Consider the following 25,460-nt stretch of genomic DNA (forward strand, 5'->3'; position numbering starts at 1 on the left):
TGGAGTCCCTCCATACAAGCTCCCCATACTGGTTTGGATATATCTGTGGTTAGATCTATTTGAGTTCCAGGAAATGGAATAAGATACACCTGGCTATATCTGATTGGACTACCGCCCAGGACAGAGCCCCCGAGTTGCTGGGTAACTGAGTGTCACAAAAACTCTAAGCAATTCACTGGGAGCGTAAGGTCCATTGGGCTGGTCTCGTATTAAGATATGCAAAGGAAGTAACAAGTACAGTTAAAGCCATCAGCTTCACAAGTTTAACAACCTCAACATAACCCATGCTGATGTGGAAGAATTAGAAAAAAAAAAAAAAAAACAGATAACAGCTAGCAACATGGTGGTCCTTTCTCCTTTCCTGTGAAAGATTTAAGACAAGAGGTCAGCTGGAATTTGGGGTAAATTATGATGAACACTAATGTCTTCATTACCCAGATGGTTGTGCACACCAGGGTGCTCTTGGCCAGCCAACTATCCAGACAGGGAAACTCGTGCCTCTGGTTTGAGTAAGTGCACTGCTACCATGCCTATGCATTTTGAAAATATATGTGGAGCCAACACTAAGCTTACAACAGTATGGGACACCGGAGAGAACATTTTCCCATTATGAATCTGAGATCATATTAGAAACAGAAACCTCCTTTATCTGGGTATAAACTTTGTTTAGATCCAGGAAATATAATGCCTAGGCAAATCATCTTGAACCTATCTTCCTAGAACTTTTCTAGTGGCCTTTAGGTTAAGGGTGAAAGAGTAAATAATTAAGAGTAAAATCCACACCTTCTTTCCTCTAATGGAATAGGTTTGACTGCTCTGGTCTCCAAGAGGAAGGAGAGCTCCTATAAAAGTGCATCCTGATGTTGAAAATGTATATTTTCAGTGGGCAATCGGGCAGGATTTCCAGTATAGTGAAGTTACTTACCTGTAGCAGGTATTCTCCGAGGACAGCAGGCTGATTGTTCTCACGTGGGTCGGCGTCCACGGCGGCCCCAGGAACGGAGATTTTCCAGCAAAATCTTCAAACTCTTTGCGACAGCCAGTAGAGCGTGGAAAGGCCACACTGCGCATGCGCGGCCATCTTCCCGCCCGCGTGCGTCCGTTCCCGCCTCAGTTACGTGAAAAGCAAAAAAAAAAAAAAAAAAACTCCAAAGGGAAGTGGGCGGGTTGCTGAGAACAATCAGCCTGCTGCCCTCGGAGAATACCTGCTACAGGTAAGTAACTTCGCTTTCTCCGAGGACAAGCAGGCTGCTTGTTCTCACATGTGGGGTATCCCTAACCCCCAGGCTCACTCAAAACAACAAAGAAAGGTCAATTGAGCCTCGCAACGGCGAGGACATAACTGAGATTGACCTACGAAGCAACAGTTGAGTGCGCAGCCTGGAACAGAACCAAAATGGGCCTAGGGGGGTGGAGTTGGATTCTAGATCCCAAACAGATTCTGCAGCACCGACTGCCCAAACCGACTGTCGCGTCGAGAATCCTGCTGAAGGCAGTAATGAGATGTGAATGTATGGACTGATGACCACGTCGCAGCCTTGCAAATCTCCTCAATAGTGGCTGACTTCAAGTGGGCCACGGACGCTGCCATAGCTCTAAAACTATGAGCCGTGACATGACCCTTAAGAATCAGCCCAGCTCGGGCATAAGTGAAGGAGATGCAATCTGCTAGCCAATTGGAAATGGTGCGTTTCCCAACAGTGACTCCCTTCCTGTTGGGATCAAAAGAAACAAGCATTTGGGCGAACTGTCTGAAGGGGCTTGTCCGCTCCACATAGAAGGCCAATGCTCTCTTACAGTCCAATGTATGCAACTGACGTTCAGCAGGGCGGCTATGAGGATGGGGAAAGAATCTTGGCAAGACAATTGACTGGTTCAGATGGAACTCCGACACCACCTTCGGCAGGAACTTAGGGTGAGTGCGGAGGACTACTCTGTTATGATGAAATTTAGTATAAGGAGCATGGGCTACCAAGGCTTGAAGCTCACTGACCCTACGAGCTGAAGTAACCGCCACCAAGAAAATGACCTTCCAGGTCAAGTACTTCAGATGACAGGAATTCAGTGGCTCTAAAGGAGGTTTCATCAGCTGGGTGAGGACGACGTTGAGATCCCATGACACTGGTGGAGGTTTGACAGGGGGCTTTGACAAAAGCAAACCTCTCATGAAGCGAACAAGTGGAGGAGTGGCCTAGTGATTAGGGTGGTGGACTTTGGTCCTGGGGAACTGAGGAACTGAGTTCGATTCCCACTTCAGGCACAGGCAGCTCCTTGTGACTCTGGGCAAGTCACTTAACCCTCCATTGCCCCATGTAAGCCGCATTGAGCCTGCCATGAGTGGGAAAGCGCGGGGTACAAATGTAACAAAAAAAAACAAAAAACTAAAGGCTGTCCAGAGATAGGCTTACCTTCTACACAATAACGAAAAGCACTAATTGCACTTAGATGAACTCTTACGGAGTTGGTCTTGAGGCCACACTCTGACAGGTGTAGAAGGTATTCAAGCAGGGTCTGTGCAGGACAAGAGCGAGGATCTAGGGCCTTGCTGTCACACTAGACGGCAAACCTCCTCCATGTAAAAGAGTAACACCTCTTCGTGGAATCTTTCCTGAAAGCAAGACTTGGGAGAAACCCTCAGAAAGACCCAAAGAGGCGAAGTCTACGCTCTCAACATCCAGGCCGTGAGAGCCAGAGACTAGAGGTTGGGATGCAGAAGTGCCCCTTCGTTCTGAGTGATGAGGGTTGGAAAACACTCCAATCTCCACGGTTCTTCGGAGGACAACTCCAGAAGAGGGAACCAAATCTGACACGGCAAAAAGGGCGCAACCAGAATCATGGTTCCGCGGTCTTACTGCAGTTTCAGCAAAGTCTTCCCCACCAGAGGTATGGGAGGATATGCATACAGAAGGCCTGTTCCGCAATGCAGGAGAAAGGCATCCGACGCTAGTCTGTCGTGGGCCTGAAGTCTGGAACAGAACTGAGGGACTTTGTAATTGATCTGAGTGGCAAAAAGATCCACCGAGGGGGTGCCCCATGCTCAGAAGATCTTGTGGACAATGCCCATGTTCAGTTACCATTCATGAGGTTGCATTATCCTGCTCAACCTGTCGGCCAGACTGTTGTTTACGCCTGCCAGATAAGTGGCTTGGAGGGACATGCCGTGACGACGAGCCCAAAGCCACATCTGGATGGCTTCCCAACACAGGGGGCGAGATCCGGTGCCCCCCCCCCTGCTTGTTGACGTAGTACATGGCAACCTGATTGTCTGAATTTGAATAATTTGATAGGACAGCCGATGTCTGAAAGCCTTCAGAGCGTTCCAGATCGCTCGCAGCTCCAGGAGATTGATCTGAAGCCCTGGTTCTTGGAGGGACCAAGCTCCCTGAGTGTGGAGCCCATCTACATGCGCTCCCCACCCCAAGAGAGATGCATCGATGGTCAGCACTTTTTGAGGCTGAGGAATCTGGAAGGGACGTCCCAGGGTCAAACTGGATCAAATTGTCCACCAGTGAAGAGAATTGTGAAAAACAGTGGACAGCTGGATCACATCCTCTAGATTCCCTGCAGCTTGATACCACTGGGAAGCTAGGGTCCATTGAGCAGATCTCATGTGCAGGCGTGCCATGGGCGTCACATGAACTGTGAAGGCCATATGTCTGAGAAGTCTCAACATCTGCCAAGCCATGATCTGCTGAGATGCCCTGGCCATGGAAACAAAGGTTGCCTGCTCTCGTCTCGGGAATATAAGCCCCAGCTGTCAGAGTCCAGCAGAGCTCCTATGAATTCTAGTTGTTGAACTGGAAGAAGGTGGGATTTTGGGTAATTGATGACAAACCCTAGTAGCTCCAAGAGTCGAATAGTCATTTGCATGGACTGTACAGCTCCTGCCTCCGAGGTGTTCTTCACCAACCAATCGTCAAGGTAAGGGAACACATGCACTCCCAGTCTGCGTAGCGACACTGGAACGACTGCCAGGCATTTGGTGAACACCCGGGGTGCAGAGGCGAGCCCAAAGGGTAGCACACAATACTGAAAGTGCTGTGTTCCCAGACGGAATAGAAGATACTGCCTGTGAGCTGGTAGTATCGGAATGTGCGTATAAGCATCCTTTAAGTCCAGAGAGCATAGCCAATCGTTTTTCTGAATCATGGGAAGAAGGGTGCCCAGGGAAACCATCCTGAACTTTTCTCTGACCAGATATTTATTCAGGGCCCTTAGGTCTAGGATGGGACGCATCCCCCCCCCCCCCCCCCCCCCCCCCCCGTTTTCTTTTGCACAAGGAAGTACCTGGAATAGAATCCCAGCCCTTCTTGCCCTGGTGGAACAGGCTCAACCGCATTGGCGCTGAGAAGGGCAAAGAGTTCCTCTGCATGTACCTGCCTGTGCTGGAAGCTGTAAGACAGATCCCAGTGGACAATTTGGAGGTCTGGAGATCAAATTGAGGGAGTACCCCAACCAGACTATTTGAAGAACCCACCGGTTGGAGGTTATGAGAGGCCACCTTTGGTGAAAAAATGTTAACCTCCCTCCAACCGGTAGACCGTCCGGCACAGGTACATTTATCGATCACGGCTATGCTCAGCTGGAGCCAGTCAAAAGCCCGTCCCTTGCTTTTTGCTGGGGAGCTGCAGAGGCCTGTCTAGGCGCACGCTGTTGACGTGAACGAGTGCGCTGGGGCTGAGCCTGAGAAGGCTTTCGGGAAGGTGGATTGTACCTACGCTTATTGTAAGCATAGGGAGCATTCCTCCTGCCCCTGAAAAACTGTCTACCAGTTGAGGTAGATGCTGAAGGCGCTCGGTGGGAGAGCTTGTCGAGGGCGGTTTCCCGCTGGTGGAGCTGCTCTACCACCTGCTCGACCTTCTCACCAAAAATATTATCCTCCCAGCAAGGAACATCCGCAAGCCGCTGCTGTGTCCGATTGTCCAGGTCAGAGGCACGCAGCCATGAGAGTCTGCGCATCACTATACCTTGAGCAGCGGATCTGGATGCAACATCTAAAGTGTCAGACGCACCCCTGGTCAGGAATTTACTACACGCCTTCAGCTGCCTGACCACCTCCTGAAAAGGCCTGGCGTGCTCCGGAGGGAGTTTATCCACCAAATCCGCCAGTTGCTTAACATTGTTCCGCATGTGGATGCTCGTGTAGAGCTGGTAGGACTGAATTTTGGACACGAGCATAGACTGGTAGGCCTTCCTCCCAAAAGAGTCTAAAGTCCTAGCTTCTCACCCCAGGGGCGCCAAGGCGAAATCTCTAGTACTTCTGGCTCTCTTGAGAGCGGAATCCACAACCACAGAGTCGTGAGGTAACTGCGACCTCATCAACTCAGGTTATCCATGGAACAGATACTGGGACTCTGCTTTCTTGTGGATGGTGGGATTAGATGAAGGTTTCATCCAGTTCCTCAGCAATGTCTCCTTGAGGACATTATGCAGAGTGGCAGTGGATGACTCTTTAGGTGGCGAAGGATAGTCCAGGACCTTGAGCATGTCAGTCCTGGGCTCATCCTCATTTACCACAGGGAAGGGAATGCCCACAGACATTTCCCGGACAAAGGAGGAGAAAGACAGACTCTCCGGCGGAGAAAGTTTCCTCTCAGGTGAAGAAGTGGGATCAGAAGGAACACCACAAGAGTCCTCGGAAGAGAAATATCTGAGGTCCTCCCCTTCATCCCAGGAAGCATCCTCCTCGGTATCGGACAAAAGTTCACAAACTACAGTTCAAAACCGGGCCTATCTCGACGTCAAGGAACCATGTGCTCGATGTCGATGTCTAGAGGTCGACTCCTGTGCTGGCAGCGACGAAGCTCCCTCCATCCACGTCGAGTCAACCTGGGTGGCAGCCGAGGCCGCAAGTGGTACCGGCATCAGGGATCTCACCACAGGCACAGAGCCAGCTGCCACTTGCATCGACAGTACCGAGGGCAGAAGCACCCCCCGGTACCGGAACAGAGCGCTGCAGCAGCCCTTCCAGAAGCCCTGGAAGAATGGCTCGGATGCTCTCCTCCAGAGTCGCTGTCCAGGAAGGCTGGGAGGCCAGTGCCAGAGTCGACGTCAGAATCTGTGAAGGTCTGGGAGTCGGTACCGGGCTGACTGGAGATCGATGCATCGACACCTCCTGGATGGAAGGTGAGTGGTCCTCCCGGCGTCGACGCTTCACGGGTGCCGAATCCCTCGACACCCCAGAGCTCCCGGTACCGTGTCTCAAAGGAGACCAGTGCTGATGCTTCTTCGCCTTTGCTCAAAGCACATCACCGGTACTCCTCGGTACCAACGAGGAGGACGTGGAATCTACACGCCTCCTCGGGGTCGGGTCAGACATGGGTCGGTTCTGGGGAGCCTGCCCAGTAGGAGCCTTAGAGACAGGTGGAGACCCACTCGATGGCCCACTACTCTCAGCTACAGGTGAAGTCTGGACAGCCATTACCTGCGCTCCCGATATCGACGACGACGAATCAGTCGGAGCTCCAAAAAGACTGTCCCGAAGAGCTCTTCTCGACGCCTGCGTCCGCTTTTTCAAGCTAAGACACAATTTGCAGGCTTCTGGGCGATGGTCGGGCCCAAGGCACTGTACACACCAGGAGTGCGGGTATGGTTACCATATGGCTCCAGAAAAAGGAGGACGGATTGAGCCAGCCGGGTTTTACTTCCATTGCTTTCAATGGAAGTAATTGAGCCAGTCGGGTTTTACTTCCATTGCTTTCAATGGAAAGCAATGGAAGTAAAACCCGGCTGGCTCAATCCGTCCTCCTTTTTCTGGAGCCACATGGTAACCCTAAGTGCGGGTCAGTACTTGAGATAGACCGCTGGCACCGAGCACACTTCTTGAAGCCGCTGGGAGGCTTCGAGGACATCAGCAGAAAAATCGCGGCGGCGAAATCGAACGGCGAAATCGCGCCAACAAAAGGAACAAAAAGGGGAACCGCGAACGGGCGGCCAAAAGGGCTGCAACAGAAATCAAAAGGTAACTTACCAGGGCAAAAAACTAAGAAGAAACAGTTTTTGTTTTTTTAAACTAACTGGAAAAAGGAAGAAAAGGGCGACCTAATACAAAAAGAAAGCGATAAACGCTACGAAAGGGTGCCAAAGTGTTTCCTGGGACCTGCGCGAGAGCGACCGACACGCAGCCACTCTCCACCGCGGAAAAGAAAAACCTGAGGCGGAAACGGACACGCGCGGGCGGGAGGATGGCCGCGCACGCTCAGTGTGTCCATTCCACGCTCTATTGGCTGTCGCAAACAGCTTGAAGATTTTGCTGGAAAATCTCCGTTCCTGGGGCTGCCGTCCCACATGTGAGAACAAGCAGCCTGCTTGACCTCGGAGAATTTTAGTTTTTCATCTCTATTCCATATTATGCTGAGAACCTGACTGAGATGACACTGGGTCAATAAGTTATGTAAAAAAAAAAACTTAAATCTTCTGAAAACAGGAAGGCGTCCAAAATGGATACTGGAATACCAGATGTGTCTGCCTGAATGCAATCAAAACCTCAACTCCACTTTTGGCCAGGGACCTCTGCTATCTGACACAACGGGATCCTTGTTGATACTGGCGGGGCAAAGGAGGTAAAAGATAATGCCTTTTCAGAGTACAGATATACCTTTGTTTGACGTGGAGAGAAGAGTAGATCAGAAGTGGATGAAGTAAGAGCGGAAGTATAGCACAATGGGTAATCTGATCCACCGTCGTCTTGTTCAGATCTCCAAAGAATTTCTCTCACTCACAGCGCATGTCAGAGAATTTTTCCTGAACATTATAGCTAACGTCTGAAACCTGCAACCACAAGAATCCGTGAACGCCTACGCTTATGCTGCAGCTGTAGATACTGTTTCACAATCATAGGGCAATGTGTCTTCAATATGCCCTTCCCTTGTCCACTACTGACCTACAATATCCATGTTTCTCTTGTCCAGAATGTTGGGCACTGGCCCATGAAAAGCTGCTAAGAAGCTAAGCAGGAAGTGAGCACAACAATCTGGTAATCTTCTTCCCAAGGTGGTAAAGGGGTGTAAGCATCCCTCCCACAAGGTACTGGGATCTTATCTACATGGCCTTCCTGAGAGTGGATGAGAACAGCACTGACTGGTGAAGTAACGTTATCAAAACCAGGAGCCTTCTTGGTGTGTCTCACATTCTTATCTGCGCATTTTTAAGGTGGGTGTTTAGCATAGTCATGCCTTCTTGGGGCAGGAGGTGGCTGACAAATTGGATAAATGTCCAACACTTTGCCCGGGGCTCAACTTCTTTGAACACAATCATCTCAGCCATTTTCCTGACAAAATCAGTGAAAAGGTCATCTGGCAGAGACTTTCTCTGTCTGTGGAGGAGTGGAAGCCAGCAGACTCTTCCTAATCGAAGACACTTTCTGACCTATAATGCAGAAACCAAGGACTACTTAAGTCTCTGTATAAAACATTCTGTACATGACTGGCTAACAGACAAAGCCTCTGCGAGAATTTCCTTTGTTCTTTTGGGGTCTGGACCTTGATGAATGCCAGTGCTTTGATAGAACTTCCTCCCATAGAAATTAATATTGACATAATAGCAGCTGCTACCAATGTTGAGGTCCCTTGGATGATTTAGGAGATTCCATGACTCCAGGCATCATTATGCTCTTTTAGCATCAGCTGAACCTCTTTGTATCACTTTGTGGTTGCAATCAGTACACTTGGCTAGGATACTTACAAACCCCTGAATCTTCCAGTCCAACTATTTCTTGAAGACTGAATATATCAATACTACATGGTGCGTGCAGGAATAGACGCGTCATCCACTTAGGTCATTTGAGGCATATCAGTAGCTGAAGTCCAGACTTTGAGGACTGAGGCACTCGTTCAAAGTATAACTCACACTGGTACAAAATATGGCAAATACAAATATATCAAAATTTTACCAATGCTAACAACTGACCCACTTACAATGGCTCAAACACACGTGCTGAAAAACATTTTTTTCTTTGTTTTGTTTTATTGAATTTCAAAATAACAACATCCAGATCTCTCTTGAAAAAGAAAAAAATGTTTGTTCATGGTAAAGTAATTAAGGAAATACAAAATAAATCACAATAATCCCAAGCCATTCCCCAAGTCCTCAAATATAGGACAAACAAGAGATTAAACTATATGAGGAAATTCACCAGCACAAAAAAAAAAAAAAAGAATCATCCATAAAGTACAGACACAATAATGACCAAATAAAGAGAAAATAATAAGCCTATGGGCCCGGTTTCTCAACTGGTTCAGGTTCCGGCTCACAACCCTGGCCTACAGTCTTATAACTAAAAGGCATCACTAACTGTGAGAATCACAAAAGAAAAAAAAAGATACAATTCTCATTATTAAACTTAATCATGTATTCACAGGGAAATTTCAAAAGAAAGAACACCCAGGGACTGTACCATGGATCTCATGAGCAGGAAACGCTTGTGGCATCTCCGAGTAGTTTTGGCTACATCTGGAAACATACAGACCTTTAGGGAACAAAATGTCTCTCGGTGACAGAAATAAAGTTTCAAGAGCCAGTCTCTATCATAGTCAAGCACCATGGTAACAATCAAAGTTGATGGGGTCACTAATTCCTCTTTTGAAGACTCTAAAAATGCAATTAGATTTAAACTGTCTTCAGATATAGAGAAAAGATGGTCCCATTTCACCATACCCTTGTTTCTCTTCTTAAATGGAGAAAGATAGAAAATTCTAGATATAGGGGGCACAGATTCCTTAAGAACACAGAGTCTCTAAAAGATACTTCTTAAACATGAGTGGAAGAGTAGCCTAATGGTTAGTGCAGTGGACTTTGTGCCTGGCGACCTGGGTTCAATTCCCACTGCAGCTCCTTGTGAGCTCGGCAAATTACTTAACTCTCCATTGCCCCAGGTACAAAAGCTTAGATTGTGAGCCCTCTAGGTACAGAGAAAGTACCTGAATATGAAGTGTACAGTTCTGCGTACGTCTAGTAGCACTACAGAAATGATTAATAGTAGTGTGTTGCACCGATACTCCCAGTATCTTAGGTAAAGTATCTTAGGGAAATTAATTAAATGAAGATTTCTCCTGCGTAACTAGTTTTACAAACTTGCACATTTAAGTTCCAAATTTGCTTGACCGTTAACTAAATTAGTGGAAAGGCTGCCAGATCGCTGAACAGAGGTTGATAAAGAGTCAAAATAATTTTGTAATACAGTCAATTGTGACTCATGAGAATCCACTTTCTGCTCCAAAGATGCCACTGCAACTGCCTGGTCAGATATCTGAGAAGTAACAGTCTTCCAAATTTCCTCTAGTGTAAAGGATGCAGGCCTTACCGGCTCAAAGACTGTAGCCTAAAGAGTCCTGAGCATGTCCCATACCTCGCAAGAGCCAGCTGCCACTGCTTGACCACCCATGGAGACGGTTATCTGCTGCTTCCATTCCACTGGATACCATTGCAGGTCCTGCATCATGCTGTTCAGATGCCACAAAAGTGGTTGCTTCCATCCCTAATGAAAACCCAGGGAACTCTCACCTTCTGACTGCTCAGTCACTTCAGAGTGGTCCATTCTCTGCAAGGCTGGATTCAACGAGGGAACTCTAACTTTGGGGGGAAACAAAACACTTTTGCCCAAGGGAGAGGAGGTCTGAGCTACATCCTGCCTCACACCAAGCGGGCTGCCCCCAGTAGATGGAACATGCACAGCAAACTCATCAATCCTATGTTGAATCAAGACAAGAGTACTGGTACCAACCCAAGGAATCACAGCACTGCAAGTAGTAGTAGTAGAATTGTGGGAGCTACTTTTCTCAATTCCGCTTAGGCATTCTCTCCAGAGATAAGGAGAGCGCCGCACACGTCTGCTCTCTAGGGAGCCATCTTGTCTCTCCCTGAAAAACATTTTTTTTTTAAAGGTTCCCAAGAAAAGACCTCAGAGACTTCTCGCAAAGGTTATGTCCATATATTTTATGCTGGATTATTTCTCTTTCATCAGTCTTGAAAAACTACCTCTGTTTACGCTTTCTAAAAATATTAGGACAAGGGGGCATGCGATGAAGCTGGAGCGCAGTAAGTTTAAAACAAATAAGAGAACATTTTTCTTTACTCAGCGCGTAATTCGACTCTGGAATTCATTGCCGGAGAGTGGTTAAGGCGGTTAGCTTTGTAGAGTTTAAGAAAGGTTTGGACAGCTTCCTGAAGGAAAAGGCCATAGAATGTTATTAAATGGACGTAGGGAAAAATCCAATATTCCTGGGACAAGCAGTACAAAATCCATGGATTTTGACGGGTGATTGTGACCTGGATTGGCCACTGTCGGAGACAGGGTGCTGAGCTAGATGGACCTTTGGTCTGTCCCAGTGTGGCGATGCTTATGTCTTATATGGCTCCATTTTGAAATCATGAACTGATCAGAAAAGTTTGCATGGTGAATTTGAAGGCAGCGCGGAGCCCCTGAGGAAGCTTATCGAAGTGAAACTGGCCCCATTTTGTATGTGCATGAGCAGACAAGTGCTGTTTATTTGGCGTCACCAGTGTGTTTCAAAAACCACTAAGATTTGTGCATGGAATTTTGGTAGCACTATTTACATACAAAAAAAAAAAAAAAAGAGAGAGAGTTTTCAAGACCAATGAAAAGAAATAATCCAGCATAAAATATGCAGGCATGGCGTTTACGAGAGGTCTCTGAGGTTTTTCTCCCTTAAAAAGAATGTTTTACAGCGTGTGTATTTGAGCCATTGTGAGTGAGTCAATTGTTTAGAGCTGGTAAAAGTTTTAGTATATTTGGACTGAGGCACTCTCCCAGATGTTGAAGCACCGCACCCTCTATTTTCTTCAAGCAAGACTTCAACAATAGTACATTCAAAGACCACCAATATTCAGCTTGGAGGGGATTTATATCTCCTTGATGCCTATTGCACTCCCAGGATCCCACATGCTCCATGGTCTTTGGAGATGGTATCTCCAATGCAGATCTGCCAATAATCTTCTTCTGTTCTAGATGACCACGAAGATTCATAGGCATCATCTTCTGAGAGGTGGAAAAGCTAGAAATGTCTTATTTGGGCCTCAGGCATTACAGTCACAAGTCATGCATATTGGCTCCTGATAATGCCCTGCTGTGCACTTCTTGATGTTACTGGAAATCTTCCATTTGAGACATTGGGCAAAACCAGGTGAATTGAAGAAACAAAGGAATAACGAAAAATGTCCTGAGCATCCCCACTCAATAAACCAATTTCTGTGCATGCCAGTGCATAAATCACAAAAACTCAGACAAAAAACCCTACTAATTGAGAGAAGGAGTGGAAAAGAAGTTCCAACAAAGTACAATGTAAATACGAAGTTAAAAAAAAAATGTCCTTACTATGGAATGAAATGAGGTACATACAATACTCCAGGCTCCATGGAAAAAAACTGCAAAAAAAAAAAAAAAACCTACACATACAGAATGCTGTTCTAGAAAGTTCCAGAATTTTAACAGTTTTACTTTCTCCAAGACCTGGACTTCAACAGATAAACTATGTGAGCACTACATAAACTTCTTGTATAAATCTATGTAAGGTATTTAGAACTTCTATTTTTAGGTTTTACAAGTTGTATTTATTTTTCTGATAATTACGGAGTTTTGTACATATAAAAAGCTGATGTTTATCAGTGTTTTACACAATGGAAAAATTACCTGATAATTTTCTTTCCATTAATCCCGACAGATCAATCCAGAGACTGGTAGGCTATGTCCCTCTGCCAGCAGGCGGAGATAGAGAGAACTTCTAAGGCTCTATATGTGGTCATGTGTAGCCATCCAAACCTCAGTATTATCCATATCAAATCCATGTAAACGTCCAACTCCCAATTGAGAGCTATTCTCCTGTTTTGAGAAACAAGGACATCCTGCAACCACCAGCGCGGGAGGAACTCATGCAGCTCACAGTAAGTAAGGAAGTTGCTCCAATGCATGTAGAACCAACCATAAACAATTGAAAAACTGGCACTCTAAATCTGAACCTAGAAACATCAACAGATAAGCAGAAATTTCAAGGGAGGGCCTCTGGATTGATCTGTCGGGACTAATGGAAAGAAAATTATCAGGTAATAACTAATTTTTCCTTCCATAGCATCCCACAGATCAATCCAGAGACTGGTGGGATTTACCCAAGCAGTTCTTAAATAAGGTGAGACCCAGAGATCCCAGTTTGCAGCCTCAGCCCTTGCTGCTACATCCAATCTATAGTGCTTTGAAAAAGTATGCACCGAGGGCCAGGTGGCCTATCTACAAATTTCTTCCAACAAAACCGATCTAGCCTCTGCCACAGAAGTCGCCTGTGCCCTGGTGGAATGAGCCCAGAGCTGAGCTATATACGGAACGCTATATAAGCTGAGACAATAGCCTGCTTCAACCACCGAGCCACCGTCGCCTTAGACGCTTGCCGCCCCTTCCTTTGACCCGCAAACAGAACAAACAAATGATCCGAACACCTGAAATCATTAGTCACTTCCAAATACCTGATAATAGTGCGCTTAACATCCAAACACCGCAGAGCACGAAACTCCGTCGGATGATCATCTTTACGAAAAGAGGGAAGACAAAGCTGCTGATTCATATGGAAACATGAAACGATCTTGGGCAAGAAGGACGGAACCGTCCGTAGAGTCACCCCTGCCTCCGTAAAACGAAGGAACGGATCTCGACAGGATAAAGCCTGTATCTCGGAAACTCTCCTTGCAGAAGAAATAGCAACCAAAAACACTGTCTTCAAAGTCAAATCCTTAACCGACAACCAAGACAGTGGTTCAAATGGTTGCCGCTGTAACGCCTTCAGAACTAAATTCAAATTCCAGGAGGGAAAGACCGAGATCCGCGGAGGTCTCAACTGATTGACTCCCCGCAAAATCCGAATATCTGGGTGAGAAGCTAAAGAAGACCCTTGTAAACAACCTCTAAAACAAGCCAAGGCCGCCACTTGAACCTTCAAAGAGTTCAATGACAGAGATTTGTCAAGATCATCCTGCAAAAAAGCCAAGATTGAAGAAATCGAAGCCGAAAAAGCTGACAGACCTGCTGTCGCACACCATGCCTCAAAGGTTCTCCACACTCGAGCATACGCTGTCGATGTGAAACGCTTCCTAGCTCGCAACATAGTGGCAAACACCTTTTCCGGATAACCTTTCCGTCTCAACTTGGCCCTCTCAATAGCCAGGCCGTAAGACCAAATGGGGAGGGATCCTCCATAAGGATGGGACCTTGACGCAACAGACCCCAAGGAGTAGGCAGACGCAACGGATTGTCGACCCGAAGGCGTACCAGATCTGCATACCATGGACGCCTGGGCCAATCCGGCCCCACAAAGATCATCCGACCCAGGTGTCTCGCCACTCGACCCAATATCCTGTCTATCATAGGCCATGGCGGAGACATGTACAGAAGAGATGTCAGAGGCCAGGGCTGAAGAAGCGCATCGATCCCATGCGACTGGGGATCCCTGCCGCGGCTGAAAAACTGCGACACTTTGGCATTGCCCACCCATGCCATTAGGTCCATAGCCAGAACTCCCCACCAGCTTGTGATCAACGAAAACGCCTGCGCAGAGAGCTCCCACTCCCTCGGATCCAACATATGGCGACTCAGAAAATCCGCCTCCGTGTTCAGAGTTCCTGCTATGTGCGCTGCCGAGAGTTGAGCCAAGTGCTCTTCCGCCCAACGGCATAGACACGTCACCTCCTTGGGCAGATGAACACTCTTGGTGCCTCCCTGCCTATTGACATAGGCCACTGCCATCGCATTCTCGGAGAGAACACGAACCGGCTTCCCCGCCAGATCCGTATGAAATGCCTGCAATGCTAGACGCACTGCTCTCAGTTCCAACCGACTGATGGACCAAGAAGCCTCCATCCAAGACCAAACACCCTGTGCCATAAGTCCCTGACAATGGGCTCCCCATCCAGAAAGACTGGCATCCGTAGTCACCACTATCAATTCCGGCACCGCAAGGGGCATTCAGAGACTTAACTTGTCGACCCGGAGCCACCAACGCATTTCCATCCTGACCATCGGCTACTATGACAACTGAACTGAGTAATCCTCCGACACCGGAGACCATCGGCTCAACAGGGATCGCTGAAGAGGCCTCATGTGACCCCTGGCCCATGGAACCACCTCCAGCATGGCTGCCATAGATCCCAGTACCTGAACATAATCCCAGGCTCTGGGCGCTGGACTGCGCAAAACAGTCTGAACCTGAGCCTGTAGCTTCAACCTCCGGCTATCTGATAAGAAGACTCTGCCCACCCGGGTGTCTCTAACTTCCAATCCTGCGGATCCTTAAGCGCCGTCCCGCCTTCTACCGGAAAAGTAATCCTCTTAATGACTGCCGTGATCAACGAATCCACCGTGGGCAAACGCAAACCCTCTCTCTCACCTTCTGGAAGAGGATATAAACGTGTCATGGTCCTCGCCACACGCAACCCTGCATCCAGAGAGTCCCACTGCGCCGCAATGAGCACCTTCATGGCATCATGGATGTGAAAGGTACAGGACGGACGCCTAGTCCCTGACAAAATAGAGGGAGCTGTCGAGGAGGAGAGACCGCTATCCGGAGCCGAAATATTCAATATTTCCATGGCCCTGACAATTAAAATTTGTCAACTCCTCTTGACGAAACAACCATGCCGCTGTAGGGTCATCACCCCCCTCAGACAGATTCCCCTCCTCCAATAAATCAGACTGGGTCAGTTGGGAAACTACTGAGAACTGACTGTCATCTACCTCTGTACCCAAATCTCATCCAAAATCCACCTCCCAGCTATCCATGCGTGTTCTCTTAGCCAGAGAAGGAGAGGAAACTGATAATTCCTCGTTAGGGGACCCCAAGGCATCCTCCGCTGCAAGGACCCCCCACCCCCCCCCCCCCCCCGGATCATTTCAAAAGAAAAGCTCTGTGCAACAACAGCACGAATTCGGGGAAAAACGGCACTCCCGAATGCTCAGTCTCACTGCCCTGCGGAATTTCAGCAGCCATGTTCATCGGCTTCCAAGCTGAGACACTAGGAGGCCCCACATGCCCTTCCCCCCAAACCAAAATGGCGTCCGAAAAAAGGCGTGGGGGGACTCAGCGCGGGAAAACCGTCACACTGCCTCCACTTTTCTCCGTTCCCCCGGAGCCTACCTGCACTAACTTCGCGGTCCCAGCTGACCGCGAATCAGCTGTTTGCCGCTTCCATGCTTCGGGCGCGGAATCCGCTGTCGACCGCCCTTTCAAAGGCACAACGGCGCCAAAATCATCAGCCACCGGACGAAAGGACCGCCCGGAGCTCAGCAAAGGAACCGCCGCTCCTCCCTCGAGCCTCCCTGCCCCGCAGAAGCCAGAGGGCAGGCATCGCAGGCTCCAGACGCTGCTCTCCGGTTCCCACACCGGAAGCAGCGCTTGACCAATTCCGACGGGGCTGCCATATGCCCAGCTGTAACCCAGCACAATAAACCTCCCCACCCGCTACAGAATGGCTCCACTTAACTGAAGCAAAATACCCGGTTACTGTGAGTGCCAGCCTAACACACAAAATGTGTTTCAAACTCCGTCCTGTTCTTTTTTTTTTTTTCTCCAGGAGATTAAACTACTCGCGTGTCCCAGGAAAGGAACCAGCAAGAGAGGGGAGAAAGGGTGGGACCTGGGACCACCAGGTATCCCTGCTCAGCACCTTAGCGAGCCCTCAACATCCCAAGGGAACGGGCGAGGAGTCCTAAAATCCAAAGCTGCAGAGTTATGACCATCCGCCTGCTAGATAGACAGAATACTGAGGTTTGCTTAGCAGTGCTAGAGAAGATGGGTATCACAGGCCACTTTGTACAGTGGCTTCGCTTGATCTATAAAAAGCCGTCGGCCGTGGTGGGGGTCAATGGCACCACGTCCCAACCATTTCACTTATACAGAGGGATGAGGCAGGGCTGTGTACTCTCCCCTCTGCTATTTGCAATAGTAATGGAACCCCTGGTAGTAAAAATTCAACAGCATCCAGAGATCCGAGACTGAGGGGACGGGAGACTCGTACCCTTTTTGCAGATGACATCTTGCTTATGTTAAGGGAACCTTTGATCTCGTTTCCCCTGGTGCAGGAAGAGCTGAGGGCTTACGGGGTGATGTCAGGCTTTAAAATCAATTTTGTCAAGTCAGAGGCTCTGGATGTAAACATCCTCGTTCAGCAGAGGACTCTTCTCCAGTCCTCCTCATTTCGATGGGCACCCCGATATGTTAGGTACCGAGGGGGTTAATATCCCTCAGTGAATTGAAGAGCTTTTTCAAGTGAATTTCCCCAAAGTGACAAGACAGCCATTTAAGGATCTCCATAGGTGGGAGGGCCTGACATTATCTTGGATGGGGAGGATAAGTGCGGTAAAAATGATTCTCCTCCCTAAGATTCTTTATCTGTTTATGGCCCTACCAATAACATTACCGAATAAATTCTTACAAGGGATACAGAGCAAAATCTTTTCATTTATCTGGAAAAAGAGACCCCCCCACGGGTACGCAGAGAGGTAATGTACCAAGCTAGGGAGCGGGGAAGTATGGGGGTTCCCTCCCTTCAGTCATACTATCATGCAGCACACCTTAGAATACTAGCAACCTGGCTACAAGGTGGGGAGAAAATCTGGACGAAGCTGGAGCAAGGATGGATGGGGCCCTTTCCACTATAGGCTATACCTTGGCTATCCAAACAGATGTTAGGAGAGATCACATGCAGAAGCCCCCCACTGATCCAGGGACCTTTGGAAATCTGGAATAAATTAAGAGAAAAATTCTTCCCTGGGCGAAGATATTTTAAACATATGTACCTCCGCTTTGCCCCTGATTTTGGTCTGGGACTTCAAGATGCAGCATATAGGGCATGGGAGGGAATGGGACTGTGTACACTAGGACAGATGTGGGAAGAAAACGCAGCAGTAAAATTGGAAGTATTGTGCCAGGAATATGAGCTATCTCCCTTGCAGGCCTTTCAATACTATTAGGTTAAGGATTTTCTTACAAGGAGGGCACAGGGGGATCTTCGTCTATCAGAAACAGAACTAGAAAAGGAAATGATAGGAGGGGGAGGCCAGGGGGGGCATATCAAGGATATATAGAGCATTGCTACAATATGGGAATCCAGTTGAGTATTATTTATCCAAGTGGGAAAAGGTTACAGGGGCAACATACCCCCCCCCCCCCCCCCAATGGAAAATGATGTTCAGATCACTACTCCAGGTACCAGTTTCCAGTGCGCTGGTAGAGAATGGACATAAAATGTTATACAGTTGGTATTATACACCAAAACGACTGCTGCACTGTTCAAAATTCTGCTGCACGACTAATATTCCGCCAGTGTCGTTATGCTCATGTTAGCCCTCTCCTCAAGTCACTTCACTGCCTTCCTATCCGTTTCCGCATACAGTTCAAACTCCTCTTATTAACCTATAAGTGCATTCACTCTGCAGCTCCTCAGTATCTCTCCACTCTCATCTCTCCCTACATTCCTCCCCGGGAACTCCGTTCACTGGGTAAATCTCTCTTATCTGCACCCTCCTCCTCCACTGCTAACTCCAGACTCCGTTCCTTTTATCTTGCTGCACCATATGCCTGGAATAGACTTCCTGAGCCGGTACGTCAAGCTCCATCTCTGGCTAAAAGCCTACCTTTTTGATGCAGCTTTTAACTCCTAACCCTTATTCACTTGTTCAGAACCCTTATTTTATCACCCTCACTTTAATTTTCCCTTATCTCTTGTTTGTCCTGTTTGTCCTAATTAGATTGTAAGCTCTGTCGAGCAGGGACTGTCTCTTCATGTTCAAGTGTACAGCGCTGCTTACATCTAGTAGCACTTCAGAAATGATAAGTAAGTAGTTAAAACAGGCTCTGATTTATGCTGGCGTCAGTGTGGACAGGTGGGAGACATGGTACATATCTGGTGGGACTGTAGCTATGCACAGCAATACTGGAGGGACGTATTGAACCTATTGTGGGAGATCACTGAGATAAGCTATCCCCTGAAGCTGGAGTATTGCCTACTGCATGCTAGACCTCCAGGTGTACTGGTGTCATTGCACCGGTTCGCTGCACAATTGTTTGTGGCGAGCAAACTGGTCCTGGCAGCAAAATGGAAACAGCCCACTCTTCCAGACCAGCGGGCAATCTTAAACAAATTGGACCATATTTGTTTGATGTAAAAACTTACTGCACTGCGTCAGGGACAGCTGACTACTCACTACAAAACACGGGAACAGTATGAACAGTGGACATCCTTGTGCAATATCTCAGACACTCCACATAAATGAGTTAGGGGGGTATGGGGAGGTGGGGGGTTGGGGAGACAAAGTAAGTTAAAGGTAGATAGAGCGGGTGAGGGAGGGAAGGGGAGGGGTGAGGAGGGAGGTGGAGAAATACTGTTGAATTCAAACCAGTAAGACCTTTGTAAGCATACTGACTTCAAAGTATGAACAAGTTTATGTTAATGTGATCAGTATGAGTTGCTGTTGTAAAGCTGATTATTGAAACTAATAAAAAAATACTGAGGTTTGGATGGCTACACATGACCACATATAGAGCCTCAGAAGTTCTCTCTATCTCAGCCTGCTGGCAGAGGGACATAACCCACCAGTCTCTGGATTGATCTGTGGGACACTATGGAAAGATACTATTCTTGGGCACCTTTTTCAGTGGAATCAAATACACGTTTTTGTGTTTGTGTCATATAAGAACTGTAGGAACAGAAAGGGCACAAAACAAGCCATGACAGAAGTGCACGAGTATACAGGTAAAAGGTGTTTATCCAACACCCACCCTTTTCTTTTGCGCCTTGTAGGTGTTTTATTGGTTCATATGTAGTCAAAAGCCCAACATGCATTATGAAGTAAAGCAAAACAAACTGCTAAACAGAATTACTACATTGTTTTTAATGGCACATTAGCTAACACCAAAGTATAGCATCCAATCAGGTACAATACAGAAGATAATGAAAAGAAAGAAGTACAGTTGTTCTTTATAACTAATATAGCTATATTAATAAGATATAAGGTTTAAGAGAAAACAATGCATATATGAATGAGAAATGTGATCTTACCTGGGTCCAAGCTGATCAGGACATTCTTTTCGCTTTCTTGACTCTGCCCTAGATGGGTCAGAGGAATTTTCTCCCAATCCACTCATCTTGAACACATATTAGCAACTGGCAGAAAAAACAAATGCTAGTTAACACACACTAATCTACTAGATAAAATCAAGACTTCAACAAGATGCTGAAATTGTTACTAACCGTTTTATCAACTGAAATTAACCATAAAAAAGGTTATCATAGAGTAGGTATCGTATATACTCAAATATAAACAGACTCTCCCACCCCACCCCCCCCCCCCAAAAAAAAAAAAAAATTTTTTAAAGGCATCAAAAATTGCCTATGTCTGGCATTCCTCCTCCTCCTCTGCCCCCCCACCCCCCCAAGCAAAAGAGTTTTCACTTGCTCCTTCCCTCCCTCTGATCAGAAAACATGTAGGAGCCCCTTCAGGCTTATCATACCAACCAGGTGGTCTAGTGGCAAGAACAATCTTTCACCTATGCTGTCTCCACAATTAAAATGGCTGCATGAGTTCCAACGGAAGTCTTGCTAGATTGCCACTAGACCACCAGGACAGTACGGTAGTCCTATGGCAAGGGGGGGGCAAGGAGAGGAGGGAAGTGAGAGCTCTCTGAGTTCAGGGGCGTGGCAGTGGCGGAGGAGGGAAGGAGAGAAGGAAAGAAGGGAAGGAATGACAGAATATATTTGAATTTATATACCGCCTTTTGAAACAAATTCACCCAAGAATAACTTGAACATAGACAACAATTACAGCAATAAAAATATTTCAATTAACAATACATAGTATGTCACAGTATGCTACATAAATTAACACAATACACAATAAAACATTTGAGCAGACATCATAAGGTGTACACAAAGGTGGAACACAAACAGATACGACAGAGTAATAGGTGTTAGAAAATAAGGGGAACAAGTTAAAGAAAGTTGCATGTGAAGTCAGAAAGGTACATGAATACAATCTCAGCTAGGGTTTGACTGGATAAGATAGTCCTGCTACAGTCTGTGTTAGTCCTTCTGTTTATGCAACCAGAAAATGAATTGCTTCTTCTGTAAAAGGCTTGGGTGAAGCTTGGGCAAGCTTTCAAGTTAAGCAGTCTTTCAGAAAGTGCATTCCAGAGTGTGGGGGGCTACTCCAGAAAAGGCTCATTGGCAGGTGAATCATCATGCAATGTCCTTTGGAGAGGGTGTGGTTAGCAATACTCCTTGGGAGGACCTTAGCAACCTTGGAGGTGTGTGGAGGGAGATCCTGTTCCTCAATTATTCTGGCCCATTTTCTTTAAGGGCCTTGAAGGTCAGACACAGAATTTTAAATTTAGCCCTGTATTGTACTGGTAGCCAGTGAAGCTTTTGCAGAAATGGTGTGATGTGGTCACGTTGCTTACAACCTTTTGTCAGTCTTGCTGCAGCATTCTAAATCAACTGGAGCTGGTGCACACCCTTTGCAGTCCAGCCAGTATAGAGTGCATTACAGTAATCCAGTCTTGATGTTATCATGGCATGAAGAACTGACGAGATTGCCTTCTCAGTGTATGTTGTTACAAATTATAAAAGCCGCTCTTGAAGGTTGTTTGGATTTGGGAGATCAGTCTAAGTGTTGAGTCTAGCTATGCCAAGGTTCCTGACTTGTGACTTAAGGAGGGAGTTCATATCTCTCTCAAAAGAGATTCTGATATCAGATATGTGTTCACTCCTGTTAGGGACCCACAGGAGCTCAGCTTTACTACAGTTCAGAAAAAGTTTGTCGTTTTTAGCCCATTCTTGAAATGCTATTTAAAACAGATAGTCAGTTTACTCAGGACCATAGTTAAGTCTGGTTCAATGGGTATGAGTAGCTGCACGGCATCTGTATAGATACATAACTCAGTATCCATCAACCAATCAGATTGTTCCCAAACCTGGTCCTAGAGGCATCCCAGCCAGACAGGTTTCAGGATACCCACAATGAAAATTTATGAGAGAGATATGTATGCACTGCCAATCTCTCTCATGAATATTCATTGTGGATATACTGAAACCTGACTGGTTGGGGTGCCGCAAGGACTGGGTTTTGGAACCACTAGGCTAGTGGCTTGAGACAGATATTGAACACTAGACTAATAGAAGGTTGCAAGCGACATGATCACATCACACCATTTCTGCAAAAACTTCACTGGCTACCAGTACAATACAGGGTTAAATTTAAAACGCTATGTCTGATCTTCAAGGCCCTTAAAGGAAATAGCCCCGAATACCTGCAAAATACAATGATCCTCTACACACCTCCAAGGACACTAAATTCCTCTCAAGAACTATCAATAACAACACCCTCTCCAAAAGACATTACACGATGTGATCCCCACAAGGGAGCCATCGCCGGAGCAGCCCCCACACTCTGGAATGCACTCCCTGAAAAGCTCCACTTAACACAAGACTATCTCTACTTCAGGAAGCAGGTGAAAGCTTGGCTCTTCAACCAGGCCTTTAATGGAAGAAGTAATTAACTAGTTAGTCTCACTCGCACACACAAGGAGTGACACAGGCTGCACATACTGCAGCAGGACATGTTTATCCACTGCTACCCTAGCTGAGATAATATTTAACCACCTCTCTAACCTCATGTGCACCTTTCTTTAGTTACCTTACTTTCTAACTCCTCTTACTCTCTTACCTACTATATGTTCCATCTTTCCTTAAACCCTACACTGTCAATTAAAATGTTCTATTACATATTGTGTTGACATTGTTAGTATACTATGCCATTCTTTGTATTATTTGAATATTTTTACTGCTGTACTTGTCTATTGCTCATGTTTGATTTATTCTTACTGTACACAGCCTTGAGTGAATTCTTTCAAAAAGGCGGTAAATAAATCCTAAAAAATAAAAATATAGAAGTTTGCAAACTCTACAGCCTCTATTACAATAAATACCAGTTGAATCTAAGAGTTGAACCTTTTAAAACATTAAGCATGCATTGCCCACTGACAAAATTAAATGCTACTGAGGTAGAAAGCATCATCTCCTAGTTCACCATCCAGCTCAGATAACCTGAGAACTCCAAGATAGAGGAACACTACCATTTTCTAAGCTATCTGGTATTCATTATTTTATTCTAAATAAGGTCCTCTGAGATGAGATCTTGGATGCAAGATATCTTGCATTGCTAGATCCAAAACCTGTGGTTGACAACAGGCCTCCATAAAGGAGACAGATTCTATCTATAATAAGTCACAAAAGCATACCCTTAGATCTCAAAGAAATAACTGTTTTGTGTATTTGGGGGGAATCTTGAATTCCAAACAAGAAACGAGACCTTAATGCTGTGAAAGCTGCAATACCACACAGACACTTTGGCCAGCACAATTCAACCAAAAACATGGTTTCAGATTGTGAAGTGGGCCAATGTAACAAACAAATAAATAAATAAATAAATAAATAAATAAACAGTGGTGTGAGGTAAAAGATATGAAGTGAGGACCAAGTCGCTGCTCTTGCAGTGAAGCAGGCTTCAGAAGAGCCACAGTAGTAACAGTGACTCTGATTTGGATGCAGGATGGAAGGCAATTTGCCAAATACTGTTTGGATAATGGAACACCAATTCTGGGAGTCAAAAAAGCAAAACAGCTGCAAAGATTTTTCTTTGAGACAGTAAGCAATGAAGTGTGGAGGGGATTCTTTTCTGGTTTTGAACAGAATGTAGATGTTTCCTTGTTAATATGGAAAGGAGTTATTAACTTTGGGTAAGAACTTAGGATAAGTTCAAAAAGTGCTTTGCTGCCATGAAAATGAATATATGTTTCATGGGTAATAAAGGCCTGAAGTTCAATTATTCTTCTAGTAGAGGTAACTGCTACTAGAAAGAGCTTCATACCTACAGTGGAAATTTTGTAAGCTATTCACAATGTCAACTGAGGCCCCGGAGTACAGAAGCTAGAACTCTACAATGATGGTTTCTGACACAATGAAGGGTCTTCAATAATCCAGAAATTATAGAACACAACAGGATCAACACAAACATACCTAAATCTCCACTAACCAAGCAGCAAAGGACTCAAATACAAATCAACCTATGCATCCAGCTTTTCCTACATAAGCACACAACTATGGAACGCATTACCAAAAGCCGTGAAAACAACTTATGATCACCTAAACTTCCAGAAATCATTAAAAACTAACCTGCTCAAAAAGGCATACCCTACCGACCAAACTTAAATGCCTGTACCTTGCAAAAAAAGGAAATCAAAGCTCATAATGGTCATATAATAACTCTTCCTCTCTACAATTCCCTAATGTGACTGTACACACAAACCTTATTCTACCACATCACTGTATTTGTTCATACCGGAATTGACGAACGCCTTTACGGTACTATGTAAGCCATATTGAGCCTGCAATAGGTGGGAAAATGTGGGACACTGCTGGCTTACCCAAACACCGCTGAAGCAGGAGGGATACAAAGCTACCCTACTGCCGCACGAAGCGGGAGGGAGTGCCGGCATAATTTAGTTATCAATCCAGCCACCGCCGAAACGGGGGGAGAGGAAGCAGCAGTTCACTGTAACACAAAATCGTTTCAACTCAAGGAAAATCCAACTGGAAGAACTTGAACACGAAGTCCTCCTGAACAGGAACTGAAGATTAAACTTGAACCTGAAATATAACCAGAACAAAAACAATACAGATGTCTGGGCAGGGCTATGGATTGATCTGCTATGATTAATGGAAAAAAAATTATCAGGTATGATACATAATTTTACCTTCCATTTCATCAAGCAGATCAATCCATAGACTGGTGGGATGTACCAAAGCAGTACTCACCCAGGGCGGAACATGGAAATCCCTGAACGCAACACTGTTCCAAACTGGGCCTCGGCCCGAGCAGCCACATCCAAGCGGTAATGTTGTGAGAAGGTATGAGCCAACGCCCAAGTTGCCGCTCTACAAACCTCTTCCAAGGAGACGATCTGGACTCTGCCATCGAGGCCGCCTGTGCTCTAGTAGAGTGCACCTTCAGCTGAATAGGTGGAAGCTTCCCTGCAGCCACATAAGCTGTTGCAATCGTCTCCTTGACCCAACATGCCACAGTAGGCTTAGATGCCTGCAGACCCTTACGAGGGCCTGCGAACAGCACGAACAGGTGATCCGACTTCTGGAAGTCATTGGTCACTTCCAAGTATCTGATGATGACTCGTCTCACATCCAGACATTTGAGAGCAGGGTACTCCTCTGGGTAATCCTCCCTATGAAAGGAGGGTAGACAAAGCTGCTGATTCACATGGAAGTGAGAAACAATCTTGGGCAGAAAGGAAGGCACTGGGCGAATCGACACTCCTGCCTCAGTGAACCGCAGGAACGGCTCTCGACACGAGAGTGCCTGGAGCTCGGAAACTCTTCTGGCTGAAGTGATAGCCACC

At 46.4% G+C, this 25,460-nt stretch overlaps 1 protein-coding gene across 1 annotated transcript in view; it reads right to left on the minus strand.

Annotated features, from left to right (window-relative positions):
- NCOA2 (nuclear receptor coactivator 2) overlaps positions 1-25,460 on the minus strand; it is a 470,775-nt gene that overhangs the window by 416,640 nt on the left and 28,675 nt on the right. Inside the window, 1 exon segment of the mRNA XM_030215383.1 lies at positions 20,053-20,157. Coding sequence (XP_030071243.1) covers positions 20,053-20,138 — 86 coding nt within the window. The 5' untranslated portion in view covers positions 20,139-20,157.

The sequence above is a fragment of the Microcaecilia unicolor genome, chromosome 1, assembly GCF_901765095.1.
Source record: "Microcaecilia unicolor chromosome 1, aMicUni1.1, whole genome shotgun sequence".
Classification (NCBI taxonomy): Eukaryota; Metazoa; Chordata; class Amphibia; order Gymnophiona; family Siphonopidae; genus Microcaecilia; species Microcaecilia unicolor.